The sequence below is a fragment of the Phoca vitulina genome, unplaced genomic scaffold (assembly GCF_004348235.1).
Source record: "Phoca vitulina isolate PV1807 unplaced genomic scaffold, GSC_HSeal_1.0 scaffold3, whole genome shotgun sequence".
Classification (NCBI taxonomy): Eukaryota; Metazoa; Chordata; class Mammalia; order Carnivora; family Phocidae; genus Phoca; species Phoca vitulina.
In genome coordinates this window covers 38,179,364-38,191,260 of record NW_022589706.1, presented here as the reverse complement: position 1 = coordinate 38,191,260, position 11,897 = coordinate 38,179,364, and the positions used below count along the sequence as shown (strand labels likewise).

Below are 11,897 nucleotides of genomic sequence, written 5' to 3'. Positions count from 1 at the left end.
GATGCCTAAGATGGCCAGCAAATCACCAGAAGCTAGGAGAGAGGCATGGGACAGATTCTCTCGCAGCGCTCAGAAGGAACCATCTCTGCCAACACCTTGTTCTTGGACATTGGCCTCCAGAACTGAAACAGGACATCTCTGTTGTTTACACCCCCCAGCATGCAGTGCTTTGTTACAGCAGCCCCAGAAGACTAATACTTCCCTTCACAAAAACTCTCTCGAATGCAGACCAGCTGGTACTTCCTGCTACAGCCCCGCTGGCCCCAAGACCCCTCATGCAGACGCTGCCCCCACTGACCCTCTCCCAAGATCAAGCCTGGAATGGGGGAGGTCTCCCGCCTGCAGTCTCTGTCCTTCCAGTCCAGGGACTTGTTGGCAGCTTCAGTGTCTTTCCCCATTCCACCTAAGGAAAGAGAACTTCCGCCACTTTCCCTTCCTCCCCACCCTTCCCCATCCACCCAAGTCCCCCGTCTACTTCTCATCTCCTCGTTCCCACAAACCAGCTGTGCACGCCTCGACAAGCCTGCACAAAAGAACTTTGCTAGTTCCCCTTTCCCCTTCTCCCCAAAGCCTCACCCCTAGCGTGTGTAAAATGAAGCCGCCCTCCCAGGTCCCACTCTGGGTAAAAGCTGTGTTTTCTGCGATTTCCTGTTTTTCCTGGACCTGTCTTCCCAGATGGCTCTCCCTTACCCATGCTGATGCGATGTTTAATTATTCATTCAAAAGTATTAACTAATCACTCATGAAGCACTGTGCTAGAAGCTTCAGGAGTGTCTGAGACAGAGACCACCTGTGTCTCAAAAAAGCCAAAATGTGGTAATCATCTAAGGGGCACAGGTAAGTCTCTCCTTAGGCTAAGTCCAATAGATTTGTATGGGCTTCCTGGAGAAAACTGGGATTTCTAAGGCATCATCTTGGCTCCATGAGAAAGAGTGACAGATGAGTGATGTCTACACGGACATGCAGTGGGGGATGCCAGCATGGGAAGACCCATGATACTTGCCACCACCGAAGTATAGACTCTGATCTGGATCCAAATTCTGGCTCCATGTCTACTAAGTGAACTTAGGCAAGTCTTAACCTCTCACAGCCTCTTGAGCAATTTAACCTCTGAGCGTTTGGATAAATATTTTAACAAGTATATGATAACCAATAAAACTAGCAATCCTAGCACATATAGGTATTTTAGGTTACCTGATTTTAAGATAGGACAGAGTGGGGGTGGGGAGGAGATACAAGAACCAAAATTATTACAGTACAAGGCAGAAGAGATTTTAAGAGCAGTAAGAAGTATGGGTACAGAATGCCATGGGAATTGAAAGGCAACTTCCAGTTGAGATCATTTCCCTGGTCTTGAAAGGAGGGAGCAGAAAGAGTGGGGCATATTCATGGGTCTATGGTAATGTAAGAGAAGCCAGGAAGGAGGGCTTGGTCAACAGGGAGCCCTGAATTCCTGGCTAAAAAGTTGGGATTTTAATAAAACGACAGAAATCTCCATAGCAAAGTCAAGTTTCACAGCAAACTAGTGTGATATTATTTGCATTCAGGAGAGAAACAACTAGAAGCAAATTTTGACCGTACAGTTCCACATGGGATACCAACTGGGTTACGCTGGTACGGGAGCATCTTCTTTGTTCCTAGTAAGCCTAATAGCCACGTAAAAGTTACTGTTTGTGAGCACTATTCAGGTATTAGGCATAAGAATGTGGTCTTGACAGCTTCATATTAGTACACTGAGGCAGATTATGCTATTATGGAAACTAAGATTTCAAGAGCCAGTTGCCCAGTATCACACAGCAGTAAGTGGTCTCGAGACAAGGCTGGAACTAGGATTTGAACCCCGTCTGAGCCAGGACACCAAGCACCTGATGCTACTTTGTGACTAAAAGCTGGGCCAGCAAGGGAACTAACTACAGGCTAATAATACAGGGGCCATTGACTGCTTTTTTTTTTTTTTTTTTTTAAAGATTTTTTATTTATTTATTTGAGAGAGAGAGAATGAGAGAGAGCACATGAGAGGGGGGAGGGTCAGAGGGAGGAGCAGACTCCCTGCAGAGCAGGGAGCCCCCATTGACTGCTTTTAACTCAAGATTTCACCACATGAAAAAGTCTCAGTGGCATTGAAAACCTTCAGCAAGAAAGGACTTCTTTGTTTTGTGGTCAATTGGCATTCATTCCTGTAATATAATAATGGAAAACGCTTGGCCGAAATATGGCTGTTTTTCACTGACTCTTGAAGTGTTCCTGGCCACAAGATTCCCTCCTGATTGCAAAAGGATTCCTCGTCCTTGTAGGCCACACCTTTCACCCCTCCTTCCCCTTTCCTTTCTGGAGATACTACTTCGGCAGGTGTAGATGCCACATCAATAAAGACAATCAAAACTGACGGTGTTTTATGCGCCTAACTCATTTGTAATAGGATTCCGTGGTTCAGGGTTGCTGTTTCAAGCTGGGAGGTCTCTCAGGCCCTGGGCAGGTTCCGCTGGTCTGGACAGCACTTCCAAATCATGAAGGATGCTCCAGCCACAAGAAAGGACCCAACTAATGGGCACAAATCACCTTCCTCCAAGCAAGTGATAGAGCTCAACCGTTCCAGAAGCAAGCGAGAATAACGGCTGAAGGGCAGAGCATGAACATCTCACGATGGACTAATCTGTATCTCTTCGAAATCCGAGCGAACAAGAACACAAACCACTTTCCTGGGAGTCCTCATGTCAACCCCGTGGATTACTTTACAGTTCATGTTCATTTTTAGACAATCTCTTTTAGGAGGAAACATGCCAGTTATATTAGACTAAACCACATGAAATGGCTATTTAGCTATCATTTTGCCCACAAAAACGGTCATTTCACACAAATCAACCTAGTAATAATGATAGCAATGTGTAGTCTTCTCAAAATGTTTCCTATATTTCTTTTTCAGTTTAAATGGAGACCTTGGGTTGTAAAAATAAAATGAGGAAATACAGCACACACTAAATTCTTAATGAATATCTGCTGAATCTTCAAGTATATAAATCCTAGTGATCTGATGGTCTTACTTCTATCTTAGGCATACCAGGAGCAAACTTTCTAACGTCAGAGTGAATGCACTTTAACACTTCGAAGTTGAGTTTCACTAAAGCTTGAAGAAATAATCAAAAAATTCCACTTGATTTATATATGTACATTTTTATTAGAATTCTTCAGAACTGTCAACAATTGGACAACATAACAGGAAAAAACACATGGAACACCAACATCCTTTAAACTTGCACCGCTTACATATTTACACATAAAGTTACTGTATATATAAAAAATATTTTCAAGGACTCATGGGCCTGGGAATATTCAAAAGACATTATTGCTACATTTCAATATTTACAAAAAAAGCCATAAAATAATTTCAAACATTAAGCCACTGAAAAGAAACATCCGATGTAAAAAAAAAATTATAAAAATATAAACTTTCAAGAATATCCAAGACAAACTCTCAGTGAAGTGCCCCTGAAGTACCTAGACAACTATAATTAACAACCACTTTTCTGACTATAATCAAAGGCAATAGAAACACAAAGGAAATGTTCCGACAAAGGATGGCAAACAGCGACGATCTCTCACGTGACAACAAAACCCCAAAACCTGTTACCTTTGGAAAGGTGCGAGAGTATAGAACTCCAGTGCAAATGGTTACTTCCAGATAAATGACCACAGTTCTCTAAATGTAGTCTAAGGGACCCAGGAGGGGGAACCGTGAAGGCAGCATACTTGAATCTCGCGAGACAACACACGAACCTTGCGGCACACACAGGGACCTCTTGACAGTTAGGCAGTGAGTTGGGGAAAAAAAAAAAAGTGAACTCTTAAGAATAATATCCAGGCTACAGCCTAAAGGGTAAAATTTAAATATGCTTTAGCAGAAGAGTAGCCTTAGGTCTAAGGAGTGCGTGTAGTATGTTGAGTATAAACAACAGGGTGCTTGAGGTGTAGGTGGATTGCAAATAAATATTTAAGTACTCTGCTTCCTATGGGGATGCTATGTAAGCTTCTGGCAAGTTCCTCTAGACAGCTAGGTGAAGAGAAACAAGAGCAGTACTGATGATGAAGGCCAAGCTACTTCTTGAGCACTGAAGGGCCCTCTTGGGATCAAGGCAAGAATACCCCCCAAATATTTGTCTATAAGCACATGCACGCACACACGCACGCGCGCGCACACACACACACACACACACACACACTCTTATATAGGTACTGGCCCGGCGTCCAGGACATGCCTGCAGAGGAGGCTGAATCTAAATTTAATTTCTGGCTACCGAAGAATCCAAACTAAAACAGCACTGTTTTGTCCCTCCCGCGGGAGTCATGCAGTGAATCAGTCACTTTTTCCAATGGCATCGAATCCATTGAGCACAATGCCATTCTGAAGCTGGTAGGCTTGTTCTGGAGAATCTGGGGAGCAAGTTCATAGGCTACAAAAGGAGATTTTTGTTAAGATTGTGCTTGGCAATTACGGTTTTCTTCTTTAAAAACAAAACAAAAAACACTGTTTCCTTCAAACTTGTCTGGCTCTTCATCTATTTCTACACACAGCAGACTTGAGCCAGGGTCATATCCAGAAACAACACCGTGTGGGTTTTCCCCCCTCAAATATATGAACATGTACGATGTATAGATGAGTATATACAAATGCTGGCTGGGGAGGCCTTCTCTCCAATTCAGCGTCCTAACAGCAAACGCTATTTACAAACCCGGTCAGTAGCACAAAGGCTCATGCACAGCAGCGTGTCTTTATTCATGCTCGGGGAGCATTTTTCCATGGCCTATGTCTCATTCCCAGCATGAAATAGTAGATTTCTTAAGCCCAGATATTCACAGACTTCTGCCCTTTGTTCTAATAACATTCCATGTTCCACATCGAGAGATCAGGTTTCAGCTTCTAATCTTGCGGCATCATCGTATCATTACGGATGGTTAGGAGGCCCGAAGGCGACTACTGCCATTTATTCAAATAAACTATCAGCGATGCTTTTCAAACAGAAATCGGAGAAGCCTTGGAAAGGACTCGGGTGTCCAGGCCATCCCACCCTCCCTTGCTCCCAAGTCTGTATTATTATTTTTTTTTCATTAATGGGGGCTGCCTGGCTCTGGGGAGTAGAAGATGCAGTTTGAACTCTTACAACAGGATGGTGGCTGGTGACAAAAATCACTGGTCACTAAAGTGTGCGCATCAAGACAGGATTACAGCGGCGTGTCCACTACTCTGGAATAGGATGCAAGCTGAAGGAGAACAAAACAACCAGTATAGAAACCAAAAGAACAGGGATCGTTCCTGTTGGGGGAGGACCCCCCCCTCCCCCGGCATGCCTCCTGCTTCAGACATCTTCGTGAACCAGCAGAGGCTGGGTAGAAGACGCACTGCTGCCCACAGAGTTGATCCGCACAGAATGGTCCACCACAGGACGTTCCTGGTGGGGGCTGCAGTTCGCTAGGTTGGAATAAATCTGAGGAAAACAAGTCCGCGGTTAATACGCCGGTCCCCGCAACGAACACAGCGACAGAGCACGGGCGCGTGTTTGCAGCTTCGGGATCACAAGTAACTTACAAAGCCTCTTTGAAAGAGAGGAGATTGGCAAGACTTTCACGGCCAAAACCCCAATCATATGGACAAAAGAAAACATAAGCTTTGTTTTATCCCTCATTTCCCCCAAACTCTGATACATAAGAAGTGATGGGGGGGGAGGGAGAAAGAAGTGCTTTTCTGCTGAGATATATCTGGTATCAAGTACTATCTAAATAAACTATTAAAAGCGTTTATCAACTGCTATGGACAACTATAACCCAATGGCTGATGTCATTTGCTGGGAAATCGGTGGCCCTTCCAGGGGTCTTCCACTGAGAATTAAACACATGGGTGGGAAATGCTGTTTAATTTGAAACATGGTCTGACACCCAGAAGAGCAAGCTTTAACTCAAAAATATCAGTGATATGCTCTTAGAAACGATAGTTCCAAGCACACAATCCATCCAAAAAGCAGCTTTAAAAAAAAAAAAAATCTGAGTTAAAGGATCACCAATTCTTCCTTAAGAGCAGAAGAAATAATGGATTTGAGTTTTGAATGCCCAGCACCCCCCACCTCCTCGAATCACTGGCAGGGATCTCCCAACCTCAAAAAGCTCCTCATTCTATATGGCTTGTGGGCATGACAGCTAGATGCCATTTTCTGGCTATGCCTGTTTGAGCAGAAGGCTTATTTCCCTGCCGTAACAAGTTGTCTCTTCTATGCTTTTATTCTAGTTCACATTACCCCAGCCATCCAGAGGCTGAATGGGCCAGACACATGAGACAGAGAACACGCCGATCCCATGACCAGCATCTGGGGTGGGGGAGGAAACACAGCAAATCCGTATGGAAGCTTCTGCCTCCACACTTTGTGTGCAAAGCCCTCCACTCTTTGTGTGCAAAGCCCTCCACTCTTTTTCCTCCTCATCTGACGTCTTTACGGCAGAACCGGGGTCGGGCAGAAAGAACCTGTTTCCATTGCTTTTCCTGCCTACCCGAAGCCCAAGCTGCCTAAGGCAAGGACAGAACGGAGGGTCCCAGAGCCCCCAGAGCCTGAGAAGGAAGCACCTGGTCCGAGAGAGCGGGCCGGAATGTACTCACATGATTGGTGCTATCTGAAATCTGCTTCTCAATGAGCTGCACGATCTGCTTGAACGTTGGCCTTTTTAGGGGATCAGCATCCCAGCAAGTCTTCATGATGTCATATCTGCAAAGCAAGGGCCATTTCCAATCACCCCTCAACGCCCTTGTCCTGGCTTCTCAGAGTGTACTTCATGTGACCATCTCAAAAATCATTCCAGGGCCGTGCAACTGGGCATACGGAATGGCACGGGCATGAAATAAAACACTGTACCTATGAAAGGCTGCTGAAATTTTCTGCGTATTTAGTGACAAAAGATTATGAAAATAAGCTACAAAAATGGCATCTGACCAGGATGTCATAAAAAGGAACCAGGAGACGTTGATATTTCAGATGGTACTAGTGAAACCCCCCCACACCTGGGTTTCTGTCTTCGAAAAGGAAAATAAAAGGGGAAGCATGATCTGAAGGAAAACATCTCGGCCCTTACATTTCAGCAGGTGCATGCTCAGGGCTGAGCATTCGGAACCCTTCCTTGATCATCCTGTAGAACTTAGAATCAACCGGCATCCCGGGGTAGGGGCTGCTTCCTGAGGCACAAATGGTTCGCAAATCAGTGTTAATAAGCAGGACACTGATAAAACCTTAAAGAAGATGCTCAGAGTCTAACCAAGGTGCCTTTGCAAGGCGTTTTACCTAAAGAGAACAGCTCCCACAGAAAAATCCCATAGGACCAGACATCACTTTCAAATGTGTACACACAGTTGAAAATGCTTTCAGGTGCCATCCACTTCACGGGCAGCCGAGCCTGTAACACAAGCACAACATATTCGGCGATGTTAATTAAGAAGCTCAAAAAAAAAATTTGAATAGAAAATATTCCTACAGGTATCGCTCCCGCTGTGAGGGTGAGGGTGAGAAGGTGACTGCCATCTCACAAAGGCCTTTTACCCTATGACTCAGATGACTCTCCCCACCTCTGAAATAGGTGGTTCACACGGTACTATCCCCATTTTCAAGATGGGGACACTGAGGGGCGCCTAGGTGGCTCAGGCGGTTAAGCGTCTGCCTTCGGCTTAGGTCATGATCTCGGGGTCCTGGGATCGAGCCCTGCATGGGGCTCCCTGCTTGGTGGGGAGTCTGCTTCTCCCTCTGCTGCCCCCCATGTTCTCTATTTCTCTCTCACATAAATAAATAAAATCTTAAAAAAAAAAAAAAAAAGATGGCGACATTGAGTCAATACAGCGTGGTGGTTAAGAGCACAGATGTCAGGGACAGACACATGGGGTCTAATCTAGCTCCATCACTGGCCTTGAGTAACACAGAGATTTGTTAGTTACCACCGAATATGTTTTCCCCAACAAGAGAAACATGGCCTCCCACAATAAAAACTACATTTCCCAGCTCCTTTGTAGCTTAGCGTCGCCATGTGACTCAGGTTTGGCCACTAAGTAGGAAGTATAATATTGTAGCTGTAGGAAAGCCTTCTTAAAAACATAGCTGGCAGGTGCCCTTTGATCTTTTCCTTCTCGTCCCTCCTCCATCCTGCCTTCTGACTGTGGTGCCTGGCTATCCAGAGGCCATCTCGAGCCAAGAATGAGGGCTACACCAGCAACGGTGAGCAAATGGAAGAGTAGAAGGATCTGATCCTGGTGCTCTGCACCAGCCCTGGCCTACTGTTACTATACTTCCTTTACTTTTCTTTGGGGTTTTCTGTCATAATCACACCCAAACTATCTTTTACAAATACATTGGAAATGTCACTTAAGTATCTGTAATTAAGCCTCAATATGTTCTTCCGTAAAGCAAAAATAATGTTTCAAATTTCATGAGCTGTTTTGTGGGTTAAATGAGATCATGTGGGCAGAAGTGCTTAGCACAGTACTGCTGACTCACTAATCTCTGAACAGCTGCCTTGCCTAAGCAAGCACCCAATGGACAGTAGCGGCTTATGGTGACCATGATGATTCCAAGGTGGTGAGCAGCAGACCGGGCTTTAAATTCAACAGCTGAACTTCACATCCTGAACCCTTTCTGCTAAAATCCAGTTAAACTTGCTGTGACTATTCCTTTTACAGACATTCTGGATTCCTGGATCTTAGTCTACCATAAAAAACTAGATCAATCCTTCTCTTAATCCATTTAGGATTGAAAACTGGGAAGACAATTTTTTTTCTAGTGTTAAAGTTACTTTAGCCAGCAGAAAAAAAGCAAGCAAGCCAGCCAGCCTTCTAGTATCTCCTCCCAGAATTTATGCTAAAGCTCCAACAGGGGCTCCTAACCTGAGCTCTACTGAGCTCTGTGTCCTGGATTCAGGGGCCTGTGAACTTGGAAGGGAAAAACATGACATTCTTGTTTTCACCAACTTCTAAGTAAAGTTTAGCATTTCCTTAAGTTGTGAATAAAGGCAATAAAGCCCAGCAATCTTAGCAGTTCCTGTGACTTTGTAACCACAGACACCTTCATCGTTATTAGTGTTTACATCACCATCACTTCGAAATTACAGCAGTTTTTAGACCCACGGCTAGAATAGGTTACTCTGTGTAACAAAAAAGCACGGGTATCAACGTCAAATATTGACTTTTTAATAATGTGAAAACTATATTCCAACTGAACTGCATTTCTTGGTAATCCTATAGATTTTATTTTATGCATATAAGACAACATTCTGACAAGGGCTCCAACTGGCCTCACCAGACATGGGAAGGGGCCACGGCAGAAAAATGACTAAGAACCCATGTGGAGTGGAAGAACTTTCTGAGAAGCTGACACAGGGAGATGTCACATGACGAGTAAATTTGGGGTGGTAACATGTTGTGTGAGCCTGGTGAAGAGAGATCTGTCATTGGTTAGCTCAATGGGCCTGAGCTGGAGCCCCCAATCTAGAAGCCTGGTGGGACCTAACCCATCCTTGTTCATTCCAACTAAGGTCCCTAACCAGTAACAAGCTATTAAGAAGCTGCAGCATAACCACTGTCATGATTATTTATATTCCAAATCAAGACATCTATAACAGTAAGAACAAGTGCTGTATTAGCCACAGTGTGGCTGGCACTGTCCTAAGCACGTCACATAGATGAACTCATTTAATCCACACAACTTTATGAGGCAGGTGACAGGATCATTCCCAAGAGGAGGAAAGAAAGCAAGGCTGAGAGGCACTGGGTAATTCTTGCTAAATATTGTACCTCCACCAAATGATGGGATCAGATTCGAACTTGGCAAGACTGGGTCCAGAACCTGCTGTCTTCCTCCTCATGCCCTTCTGTCAATATTCAAAGGCCTCGATAAGGAATCACCCCTCGTTCTTTCTTCCAATAGTGCATGCACCGGGATGGAGAGAACTTGGTTCTATTAACCCTCATAATGATGAAATCTAGTCTTAGAAGAGATTTATTAGAAATACATGCTTTGAGGGGACGCCTGGGTGGCTCAGTCCGTTAAGCGTCTGCCTTCTGCTCAGGTCATGATCCCAGGGTCCTGGGATCAAGCCCCCACATCGGGCTCCCTGCTCAGCGGGGAGTCTGCTTCTCCCTCTCCCTCTGTCCCTCCCCATTGCCCCTGCTCTCTCTCTCAAATAAATAAATGAATAAATAACCTTTAAAAAAAAAAAAAAGAAATACATGGTTTGATCAGGAAGGAAAGCCAGCAACATTTCTACAAAACCAAGTCAAGTACACCCTTCCCATAGAGATGCCATGGTGATAGAGAAAATATTACATTATCATAAGGCACATAAATAGCCACCTCCAGGAATAAATCCAGCCTGGGGAAATGGGCCTGGGCAAGAAGATATACACAGGACTACATGGCTTCCCATAGTCATGGGATTCTGCTTTGGAGATCACGGGCTCTGATTTCAGCCTTTACTGACCTGCGTCATCTCTGAATGAGTGATGTTTATTACTAAAATACATAAAATATACTAAGCTTTAGTTTCTCCAACTCTGAAAATGTGAAGACATGGCAGGGGGTTGTTCTGATGATACAGTGAGAACTGGCAAGGAAATAAAGCACTGAAATAAAATCACTATGTTCTCTAACCCAATTATTACTTATGAACCTATTTCATATGCTCTCCATTGATTGTAAGATCCAACATTCTACATACCGAATTCTGAACATCATCTTAGATTTTAATCTTTTTCACATGGCATGTCAATCTCCAAATAAAATTCCCCTGCTGTGACCTTCAGGCCCACATTTGTTTCACTTGAACAAAATAGAGTTCATTGCTATTCTCAGGCTATAATGAAAATTAAGGCTATTTCTGTTTCTTTCACATGCCCCATAATTACACAATTAGAATTAGGAATTCTATTATCGGAATGTTAGTTGTAGTAATGTTCAGCATACCATGCAAATTTTGCTGAAGTACCCTTAATTTGACTGCTAAAATGCATGCTATCTCAAAGGTAGGATTTGCATTAGGAAACTCATAAGAAGCAATTGTTAGGAAAACTTGAAACTAAAATCCTTCACTGGACTGTCAAGCAGAGAGTGGGTACTCACATTTCCTTTGACCACATAATTAGAATCATTCTTGATGTCTCTGGCTAGACCAAAATCACAAATCTTTGTGATTCGACCATGAGTAAGGAGGATATTTCTAGCAGCCAAGTCTCTGTGAATACACTATTAGGAGAGTGGGAGAGAAAAGAAAACCATTTACATTTATTTTAAACTCTTCAAGAATGAAAACTATGTTCAACACTAGAGTGCCGCTCTGTCACACAAATCCAGTACCTTGGCTTTGCTTTGAAACTATTTGGTGCACCAAAAATAAAGATCTAAATTATGCTTTGAATGATGTTCAAAATTTGTATTTCACATCGTTAGGACCATAATTACGATAATCATTTTCCAAACCAACTCGAATAAATGTTTTTTCCCTCCTTAGGACTGCTTTCATTCATAGGAAAATACATTATAAATAGTCATATCGTATCTTTTAAACCGAACACTCATTTTGCATGCTTCTCTTTGAATGTCCTTTTATAGAGTTTTTAGAATGTCTTTGCAACTCCAATTTGATGTCTCCCAAGGACACAGGGAAGAGGCTCTTTATTTCAGCCATCCTATACCATACTCTCTCGGTTTGGTAATTGTTTGGAAATGTCACCAATGACACTTAAGGGTAGGGTCTGTTATCTCCTGCTAGTCTGCTAGTCCTGTATGCTAGGGAATTCCTCTCACCCTTCCAGAGACTATGTTCCTTGTTTTGGTTCCATCATTCTCTTCCCATCCCTATCTTTTTTCCCAAATGCTTATTATTCT

The 11,897-nt window shown here is 43.6% G+C and overlaps 1 protein-coding gene across 4 annotated transcripts in view; it reads right to left on the bottom strand.

The window, feature by feature from the left end:
• Positions 1–2,789: 2,789 nt before the first annotated feature.
• The window catches only part of KIT (KIT proto-oncogene, receptor tyrosine kinase), an 82,810-nt gene continuing 73,702 nt past the window's right edge, over positions 2,790–11,897 (bottom strand). For 2 of the 4 annotated variants that reach the window (XM_032400383.1, XM_032400386.1), the window contains exons 17-21: positions 11,133–11,255; positions 7,317–7,428; positions 7,111–7,210; positions 6,641–6,746; positions 2,791–5,480 (exon numbers count right to left, since the gene is read on the bottom strand). In XM_032400383.1, the coding sequence (XP_032256274.1) occupies positions 5,352–5,480; positions 6,641–6,746; positions 7,111–7,210; positions 7,317–7,428; positions 11,133–11,255 (570 nt within the window). In that variant the 3' untranslated portion in view covers positions 2,791–5,351. Of the gene's footprint in view, positions 5,481–6,640; positions 6,747–7,110; positions 7,211–7,316; positions 7,429–11,132; positions 11,256–11,897 lie in introns of all 4 variants that reach the window. The other 2 variants (XM_032400382.1, XM_032400384.1) reach the window with 2 other exon arrangements.